At 37.2% G+C, this 27,505-nt stretch overlaps 1 protein-coding gene across 2 annotated transcripts in view; it reads left to right on the top strand.

The window, feature by feature from the left end:
- Positions 1-4,010: 4,010 nt before the first annotated feature.
- LOC107600465 (inositol hexakisphosphate and diphosphoinositol-pentakisphosphate kinase 1-like) overlaps positions 4,011-27,505 on the top strand; it is a 28,578-nt gene continuing 5,083 nt past the window's right edge. The window contains exons 1-22 of one of the 2 annotated variants that reach the window (XM_016292371.1): positions 4,011-4,108; positions 4,414-4,575; positions 4,744-4,865; positions 4,976-5,077; positions 5,234-5,320; positions 5,415-5,490; positions 6,060-6,169; positions 6,726-6,811; positions 6,898-7,023; positions 9,428-9,549; positions 9,642-9,824; positions 9,931-10,072; positions 10,177-10,400; positions 10,890-11,017; positions 11,119-11,233; positions 11,714-11,821; positions 12,401-12,514; positions 12,635-12,775; positions 12,891-12,984; positions 13,888-14,013; positions 14,371-14,400; positions 22,210-22,272. In XM_016292371.1, coding sequence (XP_016147857.1) covers positions 4,082-4,108; positions 4,414-4,575; positions 4,744-4,865; positions 4,976-5,077; positions 5,234-5,320; positions 5,415-5,490; positions 6,060-6,169; positions 6,726-6,811; positions 6,898-7,023; positions 9,428-9,549; positions 9,642-9,824; positions 9,931-10,072; positions 10,177-10,400; positions 10,890-11,017; positions 11,119-11,233; positions 11,714-11,821; positions 12,401-12,514; positions 12,635-12,775; positions 12,891-12,984; positions 13,888-14,013; positions 14,371-14,400; positions 22,210-22,272 — 2,488 coding nt within the window. In that variant the 5' untranslated portion in view covers positions 4,011-4,081. The remainder of the gene's footprint in view (positions 4,109-4,413; positions 4,576-4,743; positions 4,866-4,975; positions 5,078-5,233; positions 5,321-5,414; positions 5,491-6,059; positions 6,170-6,725; positions 6,812-6,897; positions 7,024-9,427; positions 9,550-9,641; positions 9,825-9,930; positions 10,073-10,176; positions 10,401-10,889; positions 11,018-11,118; positions 11,234-11,713; positions 11,822-12,400; positions 12,515-12,634; positions 12,776-12,890; positions 12,985-13,887; positions 14,014-14,370; positions 14,401-22,209; positions 22,273-27,505) is intronic. The other variant, XM_016292372.1, reaches the window with a different exon arrangement.

Genomic DNA, 27,505 nt, shown 5'->3' with positions numbered 1-27,505 from the left:
GTGTCAGATCGTGGTGGGGATTTGCTGTATGATGAAGAAATCCAAGTCCAAACCCATGACTCAGATCTTGGAGCGTCTTTGCAAGTTTGAGTACATCACAGTGGTCATCTTTCCAGAGGACGTCATACTCAATGAACCGGTGGAGAGGTGGCCACTCTGTGACTGCCTGATCTCATTTCACTCTAAAGGTATGTCATGTGTTTCTCCACCGAAGTCTTAACCATAAAATAAGTCAATAAAATCAAAAAGCAGCTTCAGTTACTAAACATTTCTGCATCATCAATTAGTCTAATGAAGGTACGGTCACATTGGTAACATTTCAGCAAAATGTTGTGGGCTAAAAGGTCAGTTGTCTATTGTCAATAATGTAGGGATGTATGAAGCACAGCTCACACAGAAGTCACTTTCAAACCCAGCTGCTTTCTGCTGGTCAAGCGAGTTTGAGTTACCAACTTGAACCTGTTGCAAAGTCTGCATGGGAAAAATCTTTTATCTGCATTTTGCCCTCATATGAAGTTCCTAATCGCATGGATTTCTATTGAAATTACTGGACTTTTGCCTGTGAAAATGTCAAACAATGAATTTTTCTGTAATTTGCTCCCTTGGTGATAAATATACTTTATTTTAATGAAGATTATAATAATAAGAACTCCGATAAACTGTATATTGCCGTAGTCGTGTGTTTATTAGTCACGTTAAATCAATGAAAGCAGTTTAATCTTCTGTTTATTCAGCTGCAGCGATAGGCCTTTTCTGGGTTTCTTCTGCGAGGCGTATTTGGAGTTTCAGCGCGAGATCGTGGGTTAGGGTTAGGTTAGGGTTTGGATGGAGATTTACTGCTGATCACAGAACCGTGCTTCACTGAAAGATACGCATGACAATCGCAGCTTCTGTCGAATCGCCCTACTGCTGAGTTTGATATGTCTAGGTAGATACCGGTATGTCTTATTTAAATTCTTGCTGTTTCTCTTAAGCCTCCAGAGTGTCAGATCGTGGTGGGGATTTGCTGTATGATGAAGAAATCCAAGTCCAAACCCATGACTCAGATCTTGGAGCGTCTTTGCAAGTTTGAGTACATCACAGTGGTCATCTTTCCAGAGGACGTCATACTCAATGAACCGGTGGAGAGGTGGCCACTCTGTGACTGCCTGATCTCATTTCACTCTAAAGGTATGTCATGTGTTTCTCCACCGAAGTCTTAACCATAAAATAAGTCAATAAAATCAAAAAGCAGCTTCAGTTACTAAACATTTCTGCATCATCAATTAGTCTAATGAAGGTACGGTCACATTGGTAACATTTCAGCAAAATGTTGTGGGCTAAAAGGTCAGTTGTCTATTGTCAATAATGTAGGGATGTATGAAGCACAGCTCACACAGAAGTCACTTTCAAACCCAGCTGCTTTCTGCTGGTCAAGCGAGTTTGAGTTACCAACTTGAACCTTTTGCAAGGTCTGCATGGGAAAAATCTTTTATCTGCATTTTGCCCTCATATGAAGTTCCCAATCGCATGGATTTCTATTGAAATTACTGGACTTTTGCCTGTGAAAATGTCAAACAATGAATTTTTCTGTAATTTGCTCCCTTGGTTGTGTTGGGGAGTAATCAGCTAAAATGAGCAACACTACTTACTTGAAGTCTTGTTTTAGCAGTTCATTAATTCATTAAAACCTTTGATTTACCAACCAGAGTTATAGAGTGCTGCAGGAAAGTCCTAAAACCCAGAAACAATTTGGGTGTTTTTTGGTTAAATGCCTGAAAAACGGTCTGTGGTTAACACAAGCTTTTTTTTCATTTGGATTTTTAAAAATACTATAAGAGTTAAGTAAGCCTTCTGTATGTTAACTCCCTGAAAACAGTGTGGCTAAAACTTTTTTTTTTTTTGAGCATCTTGACCATCCTTACACAGTAACACTTGCTCAACCAGTGTTGTGAGTTTGGGGTAGAGCATTATTTGTTCGACCAATAACAGATAGGGATAGTGTTAATGAAACTTTTGCAAAACTGTTCCATTTGGTAACACCGTGTCCAAAAAGTACACTTTGCAGCTCTAAATTCGGATGTTTATCACGCATTTGATTCAGTTACATAAATTATGGTGCATTTAAATTTTTATTAGTTGTATTTATGATTTATAACTTTAAAATTTAAAATTATTAGCCGCTTGTAGTAGTTTCATAGTAACTTCCCTAGCACTGCCTACAGTTATATGAACTATAACTTTTTTTATTAACAAAACTGTGAATTATGCACAAAATGCACTATGTGGAGTAAAGGAATATTTGAGTGTGAATGTGTCTCTTTTTCAGATTGGGAGCAGAAGTAGTGTTTACTCTCCAGAGAGCAGTGTGAGGAAAACTGGCTCCTATATCTATGAAGAGTTCATGCCAACTGATGGCACAGATGTGAAGGTACTAAATAATTTAACATCATTTTTACCCATGGATTGCATTACCCTGTTCCTCTTGATCTATACAGAGCAAAGTTTTGTTTTCTTACATGTTTAGTTCAATTGTAAATTTGCTCTTTTTAGAGGAGCAGCAACATTTCTTAGACAGTTTGTTGTTTTAGACTTAGTTCTCGTTCATCTTGTTATGCTGTGTGCCTGGAAACTCGTGCTATTTGTAAAATGTCTTTTTTTTTTGTTTACAGCTCTCCTTTGAAAATAAGATGAAAATAGTATTTTTTGCTTTTGTGCGTGCTTGTTTTGTTACAGGTGTATACAGTAGGGCCAGATTACGCTCACGCAGAGGCTCGTAAGTCCCCTGCTCTCGACGGGAAAGTTGAGCGAGACAGTGAAGGCAAAGAAATCCGCTACCCAGTCATGCTCACTGCTATGGAGAAGCTTGTGGCCCGTAAAGTGTGTCTGGCATTCAAGGTCAGATGAGCTGCTCGTTTCTTGGTTTCATGAAACAAGTACAGAATGAAAATGTTTCTGATAGATTACATTTTCTGGGCTTCAGGGTTTAAGGCATTTTTTTTTCTTTCAGTTCAGTTAAACCTGTTCATATTGATTTTATTTAAAAAAATTCTCTTTGCACTCTAGCAAACAGTGTGTGGATTCGACCTCCTCCGAGCCAACGGCCACTCGTATGTGTGTGATGTTAACGGATTTAGCTTTGTGAAGAATTTTATAATCAATTTTAATAAAACACAAGACTACATTATATAACTCTTAACAGTAGGCTATTTAATATCTGTTGTTCTCTGGTTGTCAGTCAGAATGACAGTTCTTGCGTGAACATAGGCCTATATACCCAAGCCAATTTATTATTCTTTCCTTTTTGTCTTAGTGTTTAAAATATTTATTTTGAAACAAATTAATTAATTAAACAAACAGACTTACTGGGTGAACAGGGTAGGTCATATCATACCCTGCCATGCCCAGCTGATGCAAAGAATAGAATTTATATCTACACAGAAGAAAGCCCTGTCTAGAATCTGCCCAGGTATGAGTTGTGTCGAGCTATTCATTAGCCTATTTGTTTGATGAAAAAAGACTAAATGTAGTTGCAATAAATGTGTTAAGAATCCGTACAACTGCAGCAGTGGAGAACTATTATTCTGCTGCGTGATACTGCGGAAGAACTGATGATGGCACGGTTTGATTTTCGGCTGACCAATCAGCAGAAAGGGGCGTTTAATTCCCGCCCACGTGTAGAAATCGAATATTCAAGCTGTTTATTCATTTTCCCACCCAAGAACAAAAAACGAAAATGTAAGCTGAATTCTCGTTTTTCATGTTTTGGAAAAAAACGAAAATACGAAAAAGGAGCCGTTTTCTAATTTTTCGACTTTCAATATTTAATCAAAAACGAATGATCGAATGATACACGGATTGTGGTCCATGGTCACAAATGGTTTCATGTTTCATAGTAACTTCCTAGCACTGCCTACAGTGAAATGAATTATAGTTTATTAACAAAACTGTATACAAAACTGTGAATTCTGCACATAATGCACAATGTTAAGCAAATTATTTGAGTGTGGATGTGTCTCGGTTTCAGATTGGGAGCAGAAGTAGTGTTTACTCTCCAGAGAGCAGTGTGAGGAAAACTGGCTCCTATATCTATGAAGAGTTCATGCCAACTGATGGCACAGATGTGAAGGTACTAAATAATTTAACATCATTTTTACCCATGGATTGCATTACCCTGTTCCTCTTGATCTATACAGAGCAAAGTTTTGTTTTCTTACATGTTTAGTTCAATTGTAAATTTGCTCTTTTTAGAGGAGCAGCAACATTTCTTAGACAGTTTATTGTTTTAGACTTAGTTCTCGTTCATCTTGTTATGCTGTGTGCCTGGAAACTCGTGCTATTTGTAAAATGTCTTTTTTTTTTGTTTACAGCTCTCCTTTGAAAATAAGATGAAAATAGTATTTTTTGCTTTTGTGCGTGCTTGTTTTGTTACAGGTGTATACAGTAGGGCCAGATTACGCTCACGCAGAGGCTCGTAAGTCCCCTGCTCTCGACGGGAAAGTTGAGCGAGACAGTGAAGGCAAAGAAATCCGCTACCCAGTCATGCTCACTGCTATGGAGAAGCTTGTGGCCCGTAAAGTGTGTCTGGCATTCAAGGTCAGATGAGCTGCTCGTTTCTTGGTTTCATGAAACAAGTACAGAATGAAAATGTTTCTGATAGATTACATTTTCTGGGCTTCAGGGTTTAAGGCATTTTTTTTTCTTTCAGTTCAGTTAAACCTGTTCATATTGATTTTATTTTTAAAAATTCTCTTTGCACTCTAGCAAACAGTGTGTGGATTCGACCTCCTCCGAGCCAACGGCCACTCGTATGTGTGTGACGTTAACGGATTTAGCTTTGTGAAGAATTCCATGAAATACTATGATGACTGTGCTAAGATCCTGGGGTAAAGCCTAATAATCAGATAAAGATTCAAAATGTTTGTCATTCAAACAGATTGACATATAGTTGCAAAATGCACAACATGTGATGAGTTTGGCTTGTTCTTTCTCTCAGAAATATTGTGATGAGGGAGCTGGCTCCACAGTTCCAGATCCCCTGGTCCATACCTACAGAGGCAGAGGACATTCCTATTGTACCCACTACATCAGGGACCATGTACTTATCACATGCTATACTCACATCTTTGACTCATTAAAGTAGTGTACACTATATGTTAATGGAAGTAAAATTAATCTTTCTTTAAAATAAATGCCAAGTGCCCCTATTATGGTATTGCATCAGAATTACTTTTTTGGTGGTTCTGTCCGTTAGGATGGAGCTGCGCTGTGTGATAGCTGTGATCCGTCATGGAGATCGTACACCAAAGCAGAAGATGAAGATGGAAGTTCGGAATCCCATGTGTGTTCTTGTCACCTACTCAATAGACTTAATCACTTAAAGCATGACTAATGGATCCAAAATGCAAAATATCGTGCTTGTTCCTTTCTTCCAGGTTTTTTGAGCTTTTTGAAAAATATGGTGGGTATAAAACAGGCAAGCTGAAGCTAAAGAAACCCAAACAACTGCAGGTAACAATTTTATTTATTTTAATTACAATTTTTATATTTTGTTGAATTTAAACCAGTCGTTCTCAACCTTATGGATTCAAAGCACACCTATTTTTTTCTATGGCCACTCCTAGTGTAATTAAAAAAATTATTGTCTTTACATGACTCTTCTAGTCATTTGTTATTTACTGGCTAAAGATTTATTTTAATGTATGTATATTCATTGTCAAATGCCTAATGGTGTTTTAAGATTTTATTAATTTACATGACTTTTCCAAGGTCTACAAATCACACTTTTAAAATTTGGCTACCTCATATATTCAAGTTCTCAAAGACTCTGGAATCTTAGTTACTCAAAGGAATTAAAATTTTAATGAGGTGGTAAATTAAAATAAGAAATAATTTGATATTTTAGTTAATTTTTTTAAACTTATTTTAATACCTGTTTTGTCTTATTTTGCAACACTTTAAATCATCTTGAGGCCTCCTTGGAAGTTTGTTGAGACCCCATAGTGAGCCCGTTTCAGAGCCACTCATTTAAATGTTAAATTTATTGTTAAAAGCATATCTGTGCTGCGCTGTTTCCACAGGAAGTGCTGGACATTACCAGGACACTCTTGACAGACATAGGACAACATACTGACTGTGAAATTGAGGAGAAGAAGTCCAAGCTTGAACAACTAAAGACTGTTCTAGAAATGTATGTTAATGTAAGATGGTAACTGGGCCATGCTAACTGGCACATTTGCAGTGTCCTGTGACATGACATATTTTCCAAAGAAATAGATACATGTCTCATTTACAATTAAATATATACATTAAATATATACATATACATTACGTGCCTTCATATTCCTAACAGATGCTTTCTTACATCAACAAAAAATACAATAATGTTTCTAGTGTGTCAAAGGAGACATCTTTAACATGTCTTAAAGGAGATTTAGTTGATGGATGTTGTATATGAACACAATGTTCAGATATATTACCAACATGCTGTATTTTTAGAATCTCAGTTGTAAGATTCGTCCAGTAGCACAATATGCAGTGTCCCCTTTCACAACCCTTGTCAAGCATCACTCATTTTGGAATAGCGTAGATTCGCTGGATATATTTCAGAGCAGCTGATCTGGCAAGTCCTGGCAAGATGTTAATATAGACATCAGTCAAAAACAGTGAGGTGGAAGGTAAACTTCTTTGGAGCCTATAGGATATGGCCTAATTAAACTATTGTCTCTGTTCTGATTTTTTTTTAGGTATGGCCATTTCTCTGGAATCAATAGGAAAGTGCAGCTAACCTACCTTCCTCATGGACAGCCCAAAACATCCAGTGAGGAGGAAGGTATGAGGATTGCTGATCGGGATACATGTCCTCTTTGGCTTGAATCATGTTGTGCATGATGGTGCTGCTGTGTGTGTTGTGTGCAGATACTCGTAAGGAGGGCCCCTCTATACTGCTGGTGCTGAAGTGGGGGGGAGAGCTGACTCCAGCTGGCAGAGTTCAGGCTGAAGAACTTGGCAGGGCTTTTCGCTGCATGTATCCTGGAGGTCAAGGTAGACCTGTCTCCTGTCTGTCAGTCTCTTAAGCTTAAGGACACAGACATTCATCACTGGTTGGCACAACAATCACACATTTCGCACTTTAGATGTTCTTCATCATGAGTTTCCGAGTCCACAAATCTCATGCTTTTTAGTTCCTCCTTACAGCATTCTAATCCAACATTACACATAAAACACATGTGACAGAATATTGGACATCTTAATTATGTTCATTAATCAATCATCTAAAAGCATTATATACTGTAATGCTTAATAGATGAGTAGTTGGTGAATTATATGAATATGAATATATGAATCATAGTTAAATAACTGATTTTGGTTAAATGTCTGTGGTTAACAGAGCGCTCAAGATATTTTCACAGTTTAATTCCACAGCATAAAATACTTCAGTAATACCTCACTTGTGAATTTAAGCTTTTTGTTTCTTGAAAAGGCAATTGCTAAGAAGTGGCTAAATGGGACTACGGAGGTTGTTGGGGACATTAAACGTCATCATGCCAAACAGGAAAACTCATCTACTCACTAGTCCACGTTTACACCCTTGTTGTGTTTATATTTGCATTCTTGCAAGTTATTCTTACTCACTTCCCAACTTGTAGATTTTAATAAAAAAATGGAAAGAGTCTTCAGAAGCTTAATGGTGGCAACATTTGACGATTTAGCTTTTTACTTCAGGAGAAATCCTATTGGCTTTGGGTTGGCCTACAAAAATATGTCATCCCTGCTGCACTGTATTAAACAAAGATCTATGAAGTATTTATTATAATACAACCATTTTGCTTCATGTTCTTGAAATGTGTTAAATGTAAGATAGTATGAAGTGTTGCCCAATGTTGGTATAAAACCCAGTGCCTATTCAGCAGTCTTTATATTGTTCACTTCCCTTTTTCTTGTTTGTTCTTGGTTATAATTTCTGCCTCTTTTTTTCTGTGAGGCAGTTTTATGCCATTTGCATTATAAAAGTGTCATAAAACTATATTGTTCATATCACTTTATTGTCTTCTGATACATCTGTGTGAAGATCAGACTTAAATGGGTCATGAACTGCCTTATTTTATTATTATGTCCACTTATAATGATCTCAAAATGTTTACATCAAAAAACATCATAATTTAGAAGTAAAAGGCATTTTTTCGGTCTTGTTTTGACCCCCCTCATCAGAACGTTCTGTTTGAATAGGCGTGATTGATTGTAGACTCGTCCACTGCTATGATTGGCTTGCAGTTGTGTATGTTTGACAGCCTACATCCTTCAAAGATGGACACTGCTGTGATTTAGATTAAAATCACATAAGTACTCAGTACATATCAAACAATCTGTATTTACAGACAAAGCAATAGTGACCACGTAATAAAAACTGTTACTCACACTTGTGTGGTGTGACATTATTGTCGGATCCAATACATTCAGCACAGCATAGTCTTTATTTTCAATCTTTCTGAAAATCCTGCGTCGAATTGTGCCTTGTTTGTGAATGAATCTGCGGTGAAATGAAGTGAACAAATGACCAAGTTCTTACTGACGTGGTCTGACACTTTAAAAAAAAACTTTTCAGAGGATTTAAAAATAAAGTTCATCCATTATTTTCTAATGTTGGGATCAGAAGGAAGGCAATGCACAGCATATTGTTGTATTCTGAGCCATCTTTACCGTTTGGTTTCTGTGTACCTGCGTTTGCCTCTCTCGTTATTTACACTACGTGTGCAAATCGGTGGGCGGGGCTAAAGAGGCAGTGCTGTAGAAGCAGGTGTTGATCTTCTCCTGCAGAGGCAGTGTTTAGCCACACTATTACGTCATAAAGTGGCACATTCCACAACCTGTTATGGCAGATTGGCTTCAATATAAGCTGTTTTTAGACTAACGAGAAAGTTTTGAGTTCTGAAACTTACAGAATGTTTATATAGTACAATGTCTCTTATATGTCAAAAAAAATTTGATTTCTCAGTTCATGACCCCTTTAAATTTTAGCTGTTGTTCACTAATAAACTTCCGTTCTTTCTTATCTCGCATATTTTATTTACAGTCATGTTTTGCTTATTGGTTTTGTGACTGAAGTTGCCAAACTCGAATTGAACACTGGAATGAATGAGATTTGAGAGAAAAATATACCCGTTTGCAGTTATGTTATGAAAACATTTTCAGTCTTTGGACTTGTTAAACCTTTGGATGTTAATGTAGACTATACTGGGGTGTTCCACCCTGTTCCTGCAGATACTATGTTGCCGAGTTTTGTTCCAACACCCATGCCTCTTACTGTCAAGCAAGACCTTGATTAGCTTTGGAGCGAAACCCAGAAAGACTGGGTTTTCAGGAACAGGGTTGATTGCCTCAGTTCAATATGGCTATTTAGTCTCATCATGTTTTCATCTGTGAATGTTATGTTCTTGTCCACTTGTAGGGGATTATGCTGGCTTTCCAGGCTGCGGCCTGCTCAGGCTACACAGCACCTACCGGCATGACCTGAAGATCTATGCCTCTGATGAGGGCAGGGTGCAAATGACTGCTGCTGCCTTTGCGAAGGTCTTTAGTCACAACAAATACAGGTCGTCTAAGGTTTAAAAATATTAAGTTGTCAGAGGATGTTAAGTTGGTGTTGGTTGTCTGGCTGTCAGGGTCTCTTGGCACTGGAAGGGGAACTGACACCGATCCTGGTCCAGATGGTAAAGAGTGCAAATATGAACGGCCTGCTGGATAACGATATCGAATCCCTCAGTGGCTGTCAGCAGAGGGTTAAGGCCAGACTTCACGAGATCATGCAGAAAGATGAAATCTTCACAGAAGAAGATTTTGACAGGGTAAATCGAAGCATCAGACAGCTTTTGAACTAAGGGTGTATTCAGCCCTCCGCTGACTTGATATGAAAACACACCTGTGTCCACTTTATCTCTTTTGTTTCTCCAGCTGGCTCCAACATGCAGCAGCTCTCTGGTGAACTCTATGAAGGCTGTGGAGAATCCAGTAAGTACGTGTGATCAAGTCTACACCCTTGTCCAGAGCCTCACCTCACAGATCCGCAAAAGACTTGAAGACCCCAAATCAGCAGGTGATTGCTCTGTGCTCATAGAAGAGAGAAAAACACATTAAAAGGCCAAAATGAGTAACTTGTGAAAAAAAGACCTGAGTAAGTGAGTTGGTGTTGCCTTTCAGATTTACAGCTGTACCACAGTGAGACACTGGAGATGATGCTGCAGCGCTGGTCTAAGTTGGAAAGGGACTTCCGCATGAAGAGTGGCCGCTACGACATCAGCAAGATTCCTGACATTTACGACTGTGTTAAGTATGACGTGCAGCACAACGTCTCTCTGGGCCTGGAGGACACATACGAACTCTTCAAGCTCTCTAGAGCACTAGCCAACACTGTCATACCACAGGTGTGTGAGAAAATTCTGAAACTCATGAACTCATTCAGCATTTCCTCAGAGCTGAAAATTTATTTTTATACAGTTTTTACATAGTTTCTTTAGCAACAGGTTTGTTTGAATACCGATATTTCTCCAAATATTTTCACTAGCACTAGCTATTGCTTTGTTTGGGGGGAAAAAATCGGTTTAAATATTTTTTCACATATCACTCAGTTCTTGGATACCACAGCAAAAAGTGAAATCTAAAAATGTAGTCCAACAGATAATCTTACTATTATCAATAGTCCAACTAACAGCCGTGCTATTTTAGTATCATTGACATACTAGTTTTTGTTAATATTTTGAATTAGATTTTATTTTTACATTTTCTGTTTTCATTTTAATTTTAGTTAGAGTTTTAGTTATTTTGTTTTGTTTTTGTAATTTAAATAATTTTTAAAAAGTATATATTTGAGTGTTTCAACTGTACTACAACTGTCCTTCAAACTACTTTTTTAGGAGTACGGCATTAATAAGGTGGAGAAGCTGGATATTGCGTATGCCTACTGTCTGCCTTTAGTGAAGAAGATTCAGCTTGACCTTCAGAGGACACATGAGGATGAGTCTGTAAACAAGCTGCATCCACTGTGAGATGCCCTGTTTTGTCAATCTCATCTCTTTCTTTCTTTTATTTGATCTCTCCTATTGAGCATGAGAGCTCACACTTGTCCATCTCTTTGTGTCCCAGATATTCACGTGGAGTGCTGTCACCAGGTAGGCATGTCCGAACTCGGCTGTATTTCACGAGCGAGAGTCATGTCCACTCACTGCTTAGCATCTTCCGTTATGGTGGCCTATTGGATGTAAGTATCATAGCACATTAGAAATTAATAGATTTTAAATGTAGTAAATTCCAACTTCATCATTACATCAAATGAAAGCTCTTGATGAGCTCTTTTTACTGCCAAAAGGACACAAGTGAATTCATAATTGGAGTTATTCATTAGAAACCAAAAGACTTAAAACTGAAAATACTAAGCCAGTTGGTGCCAAAGGGGTGTAACTGCACTTATGCCACTTTAGCATTGAGAAATGTATTGAGGGTAAAGTCAAAATGACTGACACAACAAGTAAGCCTGGTAGGTCAACCATGAGAAGAAAGCAGTTTTTAACTACTGAAGTACTCCATGCTAAAGTGTACTTCTTTTTCAAAAGGGTAGAGAAGTGCAGAAGCTATAGCAGTAGTACAAATGAAAAGTAAAAGAGAGAACAAGAGCAGTTTTTTAAGCAATTGTCTTTGATTGTGGTATCAGTTGAGTGTTAAAGGATGCATGATGTTTCAGGAGGAGAAGGACCAGCAGTGGAAGAGAGCCATGGATTATCTGAGTGCCGTGTCTGAGCTCAACTACATGACCCAGATCGTCATAATGCTCTATGAAGACAACAATAAGGTACATCCTGCTCTCACTGTCTGTTCTGCTCCTTTGAGGCACAGAATAAACATAAGTGAACTGTAATAACTGAGCTGTGGACTGTGCAATCTCAATAGAGTGCCAGGTTTCCGTGAAACACAGAGCAGCAGAGTTAGAAAAATCCTTATTTGTCCGGGATAGCAGAAGGAGTTCGTCTGTTTTGTTGGGTAGAGAGCGGAGGTTCGCCAGATGGATGCTCGGCAACGGCGTCCTGAATCCGCGCTGTCTGAGCTTCACGAGCGCGCCGGCTTGCTTCCCCCGTCTGCGTGTCCTGAAGCGCTTAATCAGCGCCACAGCTCCCCCGACAACAATGTCCAGCAAAACATCCGAATAGTCGAAAACCGGTGAAATATCGGGTGGTGTGTACTGCCGAATGTCCAGCAATTTCGTCTCTGGTGAAACTGATTGCAGGGATATAACTAAAGACAGGACAAACTAACAAAAACATAAAAACAACTGCGGAGCATGCCACGGAGGCAGCCATCAGCGTCGGCGCCATCTTACCATCTTCAAAGTGCTTCAAAGAAATGTGACAATTGTGATATTTTGTTAACTCAGGACCCATCCTCTGAAGAACGCTTCCATGTGGAACTGCATTTCAGCCCTGGGGTCAAAGTATCTGAGGAGGAGAGCGCTCCGATGGGCTTTGGCTTCCGACCAGCCTCTGCTGAAGTAACTGACTTTCCTTTGTTCCATTTTCTCATTATGTTTGGATTAGATTGTTGTTCAGCTAATGATAGCTAGGTTTGTTTGCTGAAGTTTCCATGTCTGTGTTTGTGTGTGTTTACATAGAATGATCAGAAGCAAACAGACCCTGGTAGTTTGGAAAATCTCGTACAAGATGAGCCTGACCGCGCTTTGCCCCTTTCAGAGGCCATCAGCACCCAGAGGAAATCCCCTCTGATCCGGAACCGCAAGACTGGCTCCATGGAGGTATCTCACTCAGCCACCTACTATGCCAACCACTGAACAGTGTGCTTTCAAAATACTTTTATAAATCTCTGTGGTCAGAATCCGGCTGGATTTTCTTCATTTGTTGTGTGCACAGGTCCTGTCAGAAAACTCGTCCTGTAAAGGTGGCAGCTATCGCCTCTTCCCCTCCTGCTCACGTCAGTCTCCAGAGATGAAGCAGAGCGGATTAGGTTGGTATCGTGTGTCTGTCCCTCACTCAGCCTCAACAACTGCTGTTTATCTCTTCTCCCTGACAGGAAATCACCCTCTGAATCCAACGCAACACTATACTGCATGCTATTTCGGGTGTAAACTCCATTAGCTGACTGCTTTCATGGATGTTACCAAGGAAATTGGTGGATACAAATTTTGGATCCAGAGATGGAGTTTGGTGTGTGGGAGTGGGATGTTGTTAATTTTTAGGAATCATTCTCCAAGAATTCATTCTTCTGCTCTATTTAAAACTAGTGCTCTGATCTCTGATGTCAGTTTAGTTGGTTATCTTTACGCAAAGCTGTTATCTATGAAAGAAAGTGCCATGAATATTTCCTGCAGTTTTAAAACTTAAAAGTTTTGCATGGAAAAAAACACATTTGACAAGGGTGTAAATGAGCAAATAATCCTGCATGCAGTCAGACATATTTCATACCTAACTATCTGTAGATTTGAAATGATTAATTTGTCTAATCATATATTTACTATCAATGACATGTGAATGCTGACGTTCATATATTCATATACTCGTTCATATGACTATATACTGAGCATACTCATCTGCCATTTCACTGAAGTTGTTTTTTTTTTGTATTTATTTATTTATATTTTATTTTTTCATAATTGTTCCTAATAGATATAAGGTATATACTTTCAAGAATATTTCCCTGGCAAGAACATTGCTTCTGTCTTTTGTTAATTAGATTTTGCTCTACTAAGCCTCTGTCATTGATGTTCGCCAAACCGCAATGGTTTTGGCACGAGTCATATATTATGGCTTTATAATCCTCTCACTCTCTCTGCAGTAACTGTTGTGTTTTGATTAATAAGTGCATGTGGTTGGTGTGCACACTAATTCCATGATCTAACCCCCTCTGCAGGCTCTCAGTGCGCTGGCCTCTTCAGCACCACCGTCCTGGGGGGCTCCTCTAGTGCCCCCAACCTTCAGGACTACGCACGCACACACCGCAAAAAATTCTCCTCGGGCAGTTTGACCTATAAAGACGGTATGTGCTCAGTCCAGCTCCTTCTCTCATAGAGATAATAAAAGAGTTTAGAAGCTAGAAACTAGTTAAAGGGCACTTCCAGTAAATGTGAGTAATGTACATTTTAGGATTAAGAACATTCATTGCATCAGGTCTTGAGTGTGTATCACACATCTTGCTGTCATACTCAACATTTCACGTCTGGTTCATTTTCACGATCTTGAATGTGTGGTGTCCAAAAACTCATGGAGTCTACAGTGCCATTCATCGTCTTTCATAAATTGTCTTTGTTGACTTGTCATTTGTCATATTTTGTGAGCAGTGTTTTATTTTTGACATCATTTAATTGGAAACACATATGTTTATGTACCATTGCAGGAATCCAAAAAAGTTTGAAGCAAAAACATGGTAAAAATTTTGATTTTGTGAACAGCAAACTGAATATAAACTCTGACCTTGCCTTCCACTATATAAAGGGGCTATTTGCTACATGATCACTTTTTACAATTCAGACTCCGATACAGTGGGTATAGAAAAGAATCACTCCCCTTTAAAATAATTACATTTTGTTGCCTTGCAGCCTGAAGTGTATGGAACTGTTTTGCTGACTTAATTAGAAATAAAGAAATAAAGAAATGTACAAAGAAATGTAAAACAGCAAATATAAATAAATAAATATATAAATAAATATACGAAGAAAAGTAAAAAAGCAAAAATAAATAATTATTTATAATTTTATTTCCTTATGTATTTTTTTTCCACATTTATTTATTTTTTCTTTTATTTATTTATACATTTATTTATTTCCACTTTTATTTATTTTCACATATATGTATTTATTTACGTATTTATTTCTTTATTTCCACATTTCCTTATTTATGCATTTATTTATTTTCGCATTTATTTATTTCTACATTTCTTTGTCCGTAGGGTAATGAAGAGGGCGTGTCTTACATCAGGACTAGCAATCGAGCCAGAGTAGGCGAGGGGTAAGCTTTGAGGCCACAGTGACACCTTGTGGTGCCCAAACGATGTACGAGAAGTGTAGCCTACATGAGGTGCCCGTTGATAGTGTGGGATGAATGATTTAGATGGGCAATATGGCCAAAATCTTATATCACAGGTTATTATTTCAATTTCACGTGGGGGTTTGTTTCGGCTGGGAAGCGTGCAATCTGTGATCGAGTGCATTTGCTGAAGCTCGTGAAAGCCTGCAATCGTTGTAGTTGTTTTTTAGGTTTCACTTTCAACGCATACAACGCATGTTTCAAAAATTGTAATCAAGAAAAAATATTTGACAAAATTTCAAAATGAATGCTAAATGATATTTGACAGTGAATGCATCTCCACTGCACAGCCGCATACAATCGTTGTTGTCAGTCTCAAATATTAAACATGTTTTAGGCTATAATGTTTGGCGTGTGTGTTTCACTAGCTCCGTTCCCATGGACACCTTTTGTTTGATCTAATTCTGGATATTTCCAGCCTAAGACGTGTGATTAATCAGCCAATTGATCCGTATCTAAAGCCGTGTCTACAGCAAGAGAACCCATTACGGGAAGTGGCGCGAGACGATAAATCTTCTACAGTAACTGATGCCTCTTTCCATCCCGAATCTTTGAAACATGCGTTGAAAGTGAAACCTAAAAAACAGCGCGCATAAGAAAGCACACTTTCAGGAGCTTCAGCAAATGCACGTGATCACAGATTGCACGCTTCCCAGCCTAAACAACCCCCCACTTGAAATTTAAATAAGATTTTGGCCATATTGCCCATCTAAATCATTCATCCCACACTATCAACAGGCGCATCATGTAGGCTACACTTCTTGTACATCGTTTGGGGACCACAAGGTGTCACTGTGGCCTCAAAGCTTACCCCTCGCCTACTCTGGCTCGATTGCTAGTCCTGAGGTAAAACTTGCCCTCTTCATTACCCTACGGACAAAGAAATGTATAAATAAATAAATGTAAAAATAAAATAAATGTGGAAATAAATAAATACATAAATTAATACATAAATGTGAAAATAAATAAATGTGGAAAAAAAACAAATAAGGAAATAAAATTATAAATAATTATTTATTTTTGCTTTTTTACTTTGTATATTTATTTATTTATATTTGCTTTTTAAAATTTTTTTGTACATTTATTTTTTTTCTTTATTTCTAATGATGGCAGGATTGGCATTCCATAGAAGTGAAGATGGACACCGTTTTTGTTTTTATCCAGCTGGATTTACTCTTTAACTTTAACTTATAACATTCGAATGAAAGATATAACACCAACATGTCAGAAAAATAAATAAATAAATAAATAAAAAACCTGAATCACTGAGTATGAAAAAGGATCACCCCCTTGCGTCAGTATTTTGTTGAACCATCTTTTGCTTTAATTACAACCTTTAGTCTGTTGGGATTTGTCTCTATTAATTTTGCACGTCTAGACTTTGCAATATTTGCTCACTCTTCTTTGCAGAACTGCTCAAGTTCAGTTTAATTTGATGGTGAGCGTTTGTGGACTGCAAAGTCATTCCACAGATTTTCAGTGGGGCTTAAGTGAGCTCTGACTAGAACATGCAAGGACATTCACCTTTTTCTCCTTCAACCACTGTGTGCTCAGATTTCTGTGTGATTTGGGTCATTGCCTTTAACTTCTCATTGACAACTTTCTGGCAGAGGGCAGCAGATTTTCCTCAAGAATTTGACTGTATTTTGCCCCATCCATTTTTCCTCCTGTACTGACAAGTAGAGCCCGACCGATATGGGTTTTTTTAGGCCGATACCGATACCGATATTAGGGAGTAAAAAAAGGCCGATATCGATATATCGGCCGATATTCTTTGTGTATATTATAGTACAGTACCAGTCAAAAGTTTGGACACTTTCCCATTCGTGTGTCCACACATTTGACTGGTACTATATATAGAATACTGTATATACATAAACAGAATATATATACATAAACACATTTTTTGCAATGATCACTCAAATGTGGTGATCAAACACTTATAATGACATGACAGAGAGGAGGCAGGGCATTTAACAATTTAACAATAAACTTTATTATCCAAAATGAGTCTGACATCAGTGCACTGAACAGTGAAGTTGAAGTTTATTCAACTTTAATACAATTCAATTCCATTCAACTTTATTCCGTTAAAGTTTATTTCAGATGCCTCTTTCCATCCCGAATCTTTGAAACATGCGTTGAAAGTGAAACCTAAAAAACAGCGCGCATAAGAAAGCACACTTTCAGGAGCTTCAGCAAATGCACGTGATCACAGATTGCACGCTTCCCAGCCTAAACAACCCCCCACTTGAAATTTAAATAAGATTTTGGCCATATTGCCCATCTAAATCATTCATCCCACACTATCAACAGGCGCATCATGTAGGCTACACTTCTTGTACATCGTTTGGGGACCACAAGGTGTCACTGTGGCCTCAAAGCTTACCCCTCGCCTACTCTGGCTCGATTGCTAGTCCTGAGGTAAAACTTGCCCTCTTCATTACCCTACGGACAAAGAAATGTATAAATAAATAAATGTAAAAATAAAATAAATGTGGAAATAAATAAATACATAAATTAATACATAAATGTGAAAATAAATAAATGTGGAAAAAAAACAAATAAGGAAATAAAATTATAAATAATTATTTATTTTTGCTTTTTTACTTTGTATATTTATTTATTTATATTTGCTTTTTAAAATTTTTTTGTACATTTATTTTTTTTCTTTATTTCTAATGATGGCAGGATTGGCATTCCATAGAAGTGAAGATGGACACCGTTTTTGTTTTTATCCAGCTGGATTTACTCTTTAACTTTAACTTATAACATTCGAATGAAAGATATAACACCAACATGTCAGAAAAATAAATAAATAAATAAATAAAAAACCTGAATCACTGAGTATGAAAAAGGATCACCCCCTTGCGTCAGTATTTTGTTGAACCATCTTTTGCTTTAATTACAACCTTTAGTCTGTTGGGATTTGTCTCTATTAATTTTGCACGTCTAGACTTTGCAATATTTGCTCACTCTTCTTTGCAGAACTGCTCAAGTTCAGTTTAATTTGATGGTGAGCGTTTGTGGACTGCAAAGTCATTCCACAGATTTTCAGTGGGGCTTAAGTGAGCTCTGACTAGAACATGCAAGGACATTCACCTTTTTCTCCTTCAACCACTGTGTGCTCAGATTTCTGTGTGATTTGGGTCATTGCCTTTAACTTCTCATTGACAACTTTCTGGCAGAGGGCAGCAGATTTTCCTTGACTGTATTACTGTATTTTGCCCCATCCATTTTTCCTCCTGTACTGACAAGTAGAGCCCGACCGATATGGGTTTTTTTACCGATACCGAGATACCGATATTAGGGAGTAAAAAAAGGCCGATATCGATATATCGGCCGATATTCTTTGTGTATATTATAGTACAGTACCAGTCAAAAGTTTGGACACTTTCCCATTCGTGTGTCCACACATTTGACTGGTACTATATATAGAATACTGTATATACATAAACAGAATATATATACATAAACACATTTTTTGCAATGATCACTCAAATGTGGTGATCAAACACTTATAATGACATGACAGAGAGGAGGCAGGGCATTTAACAATTTAACAATAAACTTTATTATCCAAAATGAGTCTGACATCAGTGCACTGAACAGTGAAGTTGAAGTTTATTCAACTTTAATACAATTCAATTCCATTCAACTTTATTCCGTTAAAGTTTATTTCACTTCGAAACATTCATTCACGGATTTGCGCTACGGTCTTCACACACAGACGAAACTTACTAGAGAAGTGTGAAGTGTGACATAATATACCTCTGTAAATAAATACAATATAAATTCACGTCTCACGCACTTTAATGCCCTTTGAATGTAACGTGTATGTTCCCTTGGAACTGGAATCATGGCGGAATTTCATGTGAAGTCCACTTAGCAGGGCACTTACGGTCGAGTAAGACAACGCTTGAATGCTGCTGCCTGAACAAGAGACCTCCTTACTGAAGTGAAAGTGTTGACTGGTGTCACTATCTCGGGAATGCGCCGGCGGATCTCCACCCCGGGGGCTATCGATGCGGGGGTGGTCTCATTCAAAAGCGGGCCTTTAGACGTACACTCGATTCGTGTTCGAGAGGGTTCCACACTCGATTCGCGTTCAAGAGGGTTCCTCGAGCTGAAGGGATCCCCCAAATTTGGTGCGGGTTCGCCGCGCCGTTACGGAGATATGGCCGTTCAAAGTTTCAATGGTTTTCCATAGACTTAAGCTTCAAAAGCGTTTCATCCAGGTCGCCAGTAGCAAACAATGGAGCGCGCTCTGCTGGACAAACTGAGTAATTACACCCTTTCAAGCATTTTATCTGCGTTATATGTTCTGTAAAAAAAATTCATATCGGCAGCATATTCACTGATACCGATATATCGGCAACAGGCTTGTATCGGCCGATAATATCGGCAAAACGATATATCGGTCGGGCTCTACTGACAAGTGCTCAAGTCCCTGCTGCAGAGAAACACCCTCATAACAGAATATTACCAGCTCCATACTTTACTGCAGGAATGCTGTTATTTTGATGGTGAGCTGTATTGGATTTCCGCCAGACACATCGTTTGGTGTTGAGGCCAAATATTTCAATTTTTAGTCTCATCTGCCTCAGAATCTTCAAGGTGTGTTTTGGCAAAGCTCAGTCTGACTGCATGTAGCTTTTCTTGAGGAGTGTCTTTTTTCTTGCAACCCTCCCATACAAACCACAGTTGTGGAGAATTTGTGATATTGTTCACATGCACACAATGACCACTCTTTGTCATAAATTCCTGCAGCTGCTTCAGAGTTGATGTAGGCCTCTTGGTCGCCTCTCTGAGCAGTTGCCTCCGGCTCTTTTATCCAGTTTGGAGGGACGTCCTGATCCAGGGAGGGTCTGTGTTGTACCAAATACCTTCCACTTCTTAATAATAGACTTCAGTGTGCTTCTAGGCATTGATAAAGCCTTTCAAATGTATTTGTATCCATCTCCTGACTTGTGCCTGTCCACAACTTTATCCCGGAGATCTTTTGACAGTGCCTTGCCACCCATAGTTGATTGTTTGCTTCAGTTGCACTACCAAGGACTGAAATGCTCCAGGAAAGCTCTTTGCGTGCTGAGCTACTTAAAATGATCACAGTTGAAAGTCAAATGGCTTTGTGTGCCATTGAAAAGGTGATTAGCTACACCTGATTTTACAAGTCATTTTTAGGAGGGGGTGATCCTTTTGCCAACTAAGTTGGTGATGATTCTGTTTTTTGTTTTTTTTCTGACATGTTGGTGTGTCCGTCTTCATGTCAGGCTGAAAAGCAACATAATGTGATTATTTTAAAGGGGGAAATTATTTTCTATACTCACTGTACACTACCGTTCAAAAGTCTGAGGTATGTAATTTTTTTTACATGTTTGGAAAGAAATCTTATATGTGCAGAAATACAGTAAAAACAGTAATATTGTGAAATGTTACATTTTAAAATCTGTTTTCTATACATTATATTTGATATTATTTAGAATGTATATTAAAAGGTTATGTATTCCTATTATGGCAAAGCTGAATTTTAGCAGTCTTCATTGTCACATGACCCTTCAGAAATCAATCCGATATGCTGATTTGGTGCTTAAGAAACATTTCTTACTATTATCAATGTTGAAAACAGTTGTGCTGCTTAATATTTTTGTGGAAACCTTGCTACATTTTTTCAGGATTTAAATAATAGAAAGTTCAAAACAACATCATGTATATGAAATATACATTTTTTGTAATATTATTTTCTGTCACTTTTGATCAAATTCAGTTCATCCTTGCTGAATAAAAGTATTAATTTCTTTAAAAAAAAAATCTTACTGATCCCAGACTTTTGAACAGTAGTGTATCACATCACTTTATTTGGTAACACTTTACAATAAGATTCTATATGTTAACACTAGTTACACATTTTACAGAATCTTGTTAATCTTGGTTAATATCATATGTAGGCATTTACAATAAATTTGCAACGTTTCAAGTTTTTCAAAAATGTAAAAAAATTGAATTAACAATGAACAATAACATTAACCTAAACTAATACATACTGTAAAAATGACTGGTGATTGTTAGTCTTGACAGTTGATGTTAATAGACTGAACCTTATTATAAAGGGTTACACAATATTTGGGGTTTGAAATTATTACTAAATTCGATAAGTGGCCATTAGCTTTGGATTTCACTCTAATTTGGTATTTTATCTGAAACTGCATTGACAAATTGTCTTTCCGGTCCATACTGGAGTGCTCTCACATCCCCCGATTCCTTCCAGAATGTTCAGTTTGTATGCTCATGGTGAATCCTATTGTCCACAAGGTGTCAGTGTGACAGTGTTTGGAGTTCTCCCTGTTTCAGTTCCCATTTCCTGTGTCTTGTTTTGTTTACTGCTGTTTTGCAGTTCTAACTTTACTCTTCCATTTGTTGCTATCGTATACATGAGCCCGTTCATTTAACCATATTAGCTTCAGTTAAAATCTCTGGCTGGTCTCTAGGACTGGCCGGTCATAGAACCCAATCCCCAGTCTCTTTGTCTTCACTGTTGTGTGTGGTTGTGTCCTGTGAAGGCATGTGCTGTTACCCTACAGACTCCCAAAGTTGCTTACAAAGCGAGGGGTCGATCTGACCGTCTCCAGCTTTTCATGATTCTGTCCAACATTTTGTTTGTTCTGAGAGATGACGTCTGGTAAGATGGCATCTGTATTTATAGTAGAGAAGTGCCCATAAAGTGACAAGCCGGAAATATTACTGTAGCCAAAGTGTTATAAATAGATTCACTCGTTTACAGTGGCAACTATGTGAAGACATTTAAGCAGTTAAGATAAAGATCCTCTTACTGTCATTTTTTTATTTTCTCTACCTGAGCTAGGAATAGCCTCAATAAACCCATTTGTGAGGTTGAAATCTTACTTCCTCGTAATAAGGAACATTGTCACTCTTTAGCTGAAAGTTTAAATCACATTGAGACACTAAACACTGCTCTTCTGCTTTCTGACCCAGTGTTTCTGAGTCTGTAGTCACAGTAGAAACCCAGCCCTACACTCCTCACCCTACTATCCTTGACAGTCTCACACCTTCAGCTCTGTAACACCATCCCCATCCTCTACAGGTGTACTGTAAAATATGGTAACTCTAGTGACCTTTTTTATTTCCTCAGAGTTGTTGTCTATGCCGGCAGTAAAGCGATTTTCTGTGTCGTTTGCAAAGCATCCGACTAATGGTACGTCTGCTTCTCTTCAAGTATATTTCCACTTCCTCCACCTCCCTTTGTTTTGCATGTCAATGGAAATTGGAATTTTTGGTCGGTTTAGTTTTCTTCTGTTTTCACGTGATTTCTGCCATGTTTCCTTCGACCTCTCCAGTTTCATCATCTTTTTAACCATTCAACAATTCTCAAACCCTTCCCACATACACCACTATCGCTATCTGTAACCTCCTGCGGACAGCTCTCACTCTCACCCAGTGACTCGATGTTAATCAGTTACGGATGACTGTTCGTGTGAATGAGTTTAAACACGTGTTTGTTTTCTGTGATTGATTGTGTGTGCACAAGTCTGTGGGAAGGTGGGTGTATTACACTGCAAAAAAAAAAATCATGTTCTTAATCAGTATTTTTTTGTCTTGTTTTACATTTGGGGAGCAAACTTATATAAGATACACTATAGTTCAAAAGTTTGGGATCAGTTGATTTTTATTTTCTTGAAAGAAATTTATATTTTTGATCTATTTAATGAATCGTTGCTGTATAAAAATGAGACGGTAAAGACGTTTATAATGTTACAAAACATCTCTATTTCAAATAAATGCTGTTCTGTAGAACTTTCTTTTAAAATAGTATCACAGTTTCCACAAATATTCATATTAAGCAGCACAATCTCAATGTTGATAATAAGAAATGTTTCTTGAGCACCAAATCTGTATATTAGAATGATATCTGAAGGATCATGTGACACTGAAGAATGAAGTAATGGCTGCTGAAAATTCAGCTTTTCCATCACGAGAATAAATTACATTTTAAATATATTAAAATAGAAAAGATTTATTTATTTTTACAAATGTAATAATATTTCACTATATTTTTGTATTTTTGATCAAATAAATGCAGACCTCGTGACCATAATAGCTTTTGTTTTCAAAAACATTAAAAAAATCTCTCTAACCCCAAACTTTTGAACAGTAGTATATGTCAGAGAGAATATCTTCAATTAATTTGTTAAAAACAATTTGACAGTGTGCTGAGAAAAATAAGTTAATTTAAGATATATTCTCTGCAAACGAGTTGTATGATGTTTTATGTACTATTCTACAGTAATTAAATTTAGTTTGTAATAAGGATGCTTTGATATTCCTACTGCAAAATAAATACAAAAAAATACTACTGATTAAGATAATGATTTTTTTTTTCTCGCAATGTACAATTATAAATAGATATTGAAGATAATGAATCTGTACCATTACTGGACAGCACACCAATAACTGAACCCTTCCCCTGTCCACAGTTGTCATTGCTCTGGTATTGTTGGACAGTGTTTTTCACTGTTTTGAAAGTATTTAAATATAGCAGAAAGTGATTGTTCACAGGGAAATGATTCACCTGTCACTCTTTTACTCCATTAATCTTCTCTCCAAGTTTATTTAAGATTAATGTTGTTGTGAATTGTAATTGGGTCAAAGACGAGACGTCACCATTTTGGTGTCCGCATCAAATGAAATTGACAAAAGTCCTTTTAAATACATAAAAAACTTGTTAAATGCAAGTGAAGTGTCTACTTTCATATTTCAAATAACGTTTGTGAAAATAAAATGTCAAAAAAATGTTCCAAAGCGTAATGGTCCGAACTTTGATTTTTAAAACATATAAAATACCAAGTTAAAAATATATATTTGTTTTCTTGGCATTTTCAAATGAGCTGATGATTGATGTTCCGCTGCCATCTACTGGTTATACTGGTAATTTCATGTCATTCTCATCTTAAAAGTCTTTGTTTTCCACAAGGAGACAAATTTTGGGCAATTTGTTCATCTTCGAGAATCTTTAATTTTACTGCACAACTATAGAGTTAAAAAAGTGTTGGCTGTGTTATATTAAAAGGAATATGTCTTACTGTTTTTTTTTTATTATTTAAATAACCAGGGGACTTTTGTCCCCAAAATGCAGTTTGTCAGAGGTCATTCAGTGTAACAGGAACAAGAAGCCATTCTGAAATCATATAAAAATGCGCCTATGTATACTACGCCCTTAAAGTATGTACTCTTTTGGTGAAGAAAAAGTACACATTTTTGAGTGTGTAGTAGAAGAGTAGGCAAGCTTTGGGACATACTATCACGTCACACAATTGCGTCTTTAAAGGACCGCTCTGTCGCACCTGTTGCAAGCACCCTGTCACTGTAAACTGGCCTGTCAATCATCTTGTCACAGTTAACATCCTTCACATTTCATTTCATTTCACTTCCTACCGTACTGGAGAGAAAAGAAGTAGCTTGTTGATCTGCCAGTCGCGGGTCTTTAATGCGGAGAACTCTGCTCATATTTTCTGCATAATGATGCATTTAAAAGTTCATGACCAAATGGATGTTTATAGAAGTTCACATTGCTGTTGCAGATGAAATATAACATGGATAACAATAAATAAATGTTTTTTTTTACCAGGTTAAATGTTGATTATTAGTAACTCAAACCCCTTTTTGTAAACCTCTCTACCTAACCGTCGATCGCGTGCATCCGCCACTTTTGTAGTTTTTCTAATGCGTTTTATTCGTGTTTGTAGCTCTGGACCGAATCTTTTGCCAAAGCTTTGCCAATTTTAGCCATTAGAGTGTGCACGGATCCACACTTAAAAAATCGACCTGAAATAGTAGACCATCCGGGGACTTTTGGCATACTCTTTTCAACATACCATGTATGCTTTGGGACACACTTATTCTAATCTCACATACTATTTAGGATGGATAGTATGAACATTGGGGCTGTGTCCGAAATCGCCCCCTATACCCTCATTCACTATTCCCTACATTAGGTCACTAATTCAGTTCACTAGAAGGAGTGAATGAAAACGAATAGTGAATTCGGACACTGAGTGCACCTGAAGAGATGCCGCTTTTGCATAGTTTGTGCTTGCTGTTTATTAATCATTTGAAACTAGCAAACTAGCAGCTCCAGTAGTAAGATTAAAGGATTTATCTTGAATTCTGTCACGGAAATTATGTATAAACCCTAATCAAACAATTTAATAATCAATTTACAATTAATTTATACCGGTGTTGTACATTATGCTGTACGCCATGGATGAGCGCTTTGTAAAAATGAACGGATTAATTATTCAGCTGCGGGTGCCATCTTCTGGCGAGACGCGGGAATTCATTCGGCACGTGACTCTCACGGTGCATTATGGGCATTCTCTAGCCATTGAGCGTGCACCAGTTGTACACTCGTTTTTGCAGTGCATTGTGGGATTGAATGAGTGCACTCGAGAACGTCCACTATGGTTTCGGACACCGCTAAAAATGGCTGTTCCCTCAATAGTGCCCTATTTAAGGGTATAGGGGGCGATTTCGGACACAGCCAGTGATAGTCATTCGACAGTCTGTGACATCATCAAATGGCACCTGGAAGACCACCTGGTGCTGCAAGAAAAGTTTATTGCTCTTAAATATTTGATAATTTCACCTTTACAAAAACACGTCATTCAGTGAAATGCCAAAAAAACACTTTTATTGTTAGATTTTTTGAAAAATAAGTAGATGTTGTGAATAATTGTGATTGACTTTACTGGCCAAGCTCAGTGTTTGATACAGGTGGCCAGTTGATTGCCTGCAATATAAGCTGAAGTAGAAGTTTTGTCATTCAGGGTAATGTTTTTGTCATTTACACGTCCATTACACTGAATGACAGTATCACTGTGTAAATAACAATTTTAGCATCTTACTTAACATATAAATTAGGAATATTTAGCACTGACAAATATATGTTAAACTGAATAAATATTATTATTTTAATGCGTTTTTGTATTGTTTAGTTTGAAAAACACTTTTATTGTTAGATTTTTTGAAAAATAAGTAGATGTTGTGAATAATTGTGATTGACTTTACTGGCCAAGCTCAGTGTTTGATACAGGTGGCCAGTTGATTGCCTGCAATATAAGCTGAAGTAGAAGTTTTGTCATTCAGGGTAATGTTTTTGTCATTTACACGTCCATTACACTGAATGACAGTATCACTGTGTAAATAACAATTTTAGCATCTTACTTAACATATAAATTAGGAATATTTAGCACTGACAAATATATGTTAAACTTAATAAATATTATTATTTTAATGCGTTTTTGTATTGTTTAGTTTGTGTTATTGATAAATTTTAGATGCCCACAAACAGAGAGAGCTGCTAGGCACTGTAAAAAGCTAATAAAGTAAATGCAGACCTAGTAGCTTTGGTGGCACTCTTAAAGCCCGCTCACACCAAGAACAATAACTGTAAAGATAACTATAATGATAGAGAATAATAGCTTACCAATATTTCTGAACAGAGAGTCCCCCCTCACTACAGTATGTCACAAGTTCAGTAGAGGCCATTGAGGGGATTCTCCACCCAAAATACTGTTCCTGATAATGTCTTTTACGGTATGTTGGCAAAAAGAACATATTCATAAATGTATCTGCAAGCAACAATTTTTGAGACCGAGCAAGTCAGAAACAAAGTGACAAGCTAAGCAAGCATGGCAAGCATGCTTATTACTTTTCAACATCTGCTTCTGCAGTCATTTACTCAGGAATATTATTAAAACTAATTTAATGATACAGACTAATACTAAAACATTGCAATTATGGGCACAATGATAATATTACTTTCGTATATGGAAAAACGTCACTCACAGTAACAAACCATGGTCATTCAGCGTAACAGATATATTTATGTAAAAATTAAACAATTGACTTATTCTGACCTGTACTTATTAAAATACATAAAAGAATACATGATCATATTAAATGTTATTATATTTTAAATGACTTTCACTTCCTTACAGAAACGTCTTGCTGACAAATGAGTAAAACCTAAGGACATTAGCAAAGTATAAAGATTTAAAAATGAAAGCTAATTGGTATTTGAGGTCTGCACTGTGATCCTTAAATATAGTCTTTTAATTTATCAAATGATTCTTGTTTAAAATATGCCTAACAAGATGTATTGGTATGTAAATATTGTTACACTGAATGACACTTTAGTGGGTGTCTTCTGTAAATTATGGTAAAAAATGTATGATAGTCTTTTTTTTTTTTTTTTTGCTTAGAAAAACATAAAATTAAACAGGATACATTCTAATGTATGGGGAAATATAACATTTAAAGCTGTATTAAACTTACATTTCTTTGATGCTTTTCGTCTTTGACCCAATTATGTTAAATGTTGTAAATGTTAAGCTATGAAACCAAGGAGTGTTTTTCTCTGGTTCTTCATG

Source organism: Sinocyclocheilus grahami, unplaced genomic scaffold (genome assembly GCF_001515645.1).
Source record: "Sinocyclocheilus grahami isolate Dianchi unplaced genomic scaffold, SAMN03320097.WGS_v1.1 scaffold284.1, whole genome shotgun sequence".
Taxonomy (NCBI): Eukaryota; Metazoa; Chordata; class Actinopteri; order Cypriniformes; family Cyprinidae; genus Sinocyclocheilus; species Sinocyclocheilus grahami.
This window is presented reverse-complemented; position numbering and strand designations above follow the sequence as displayed.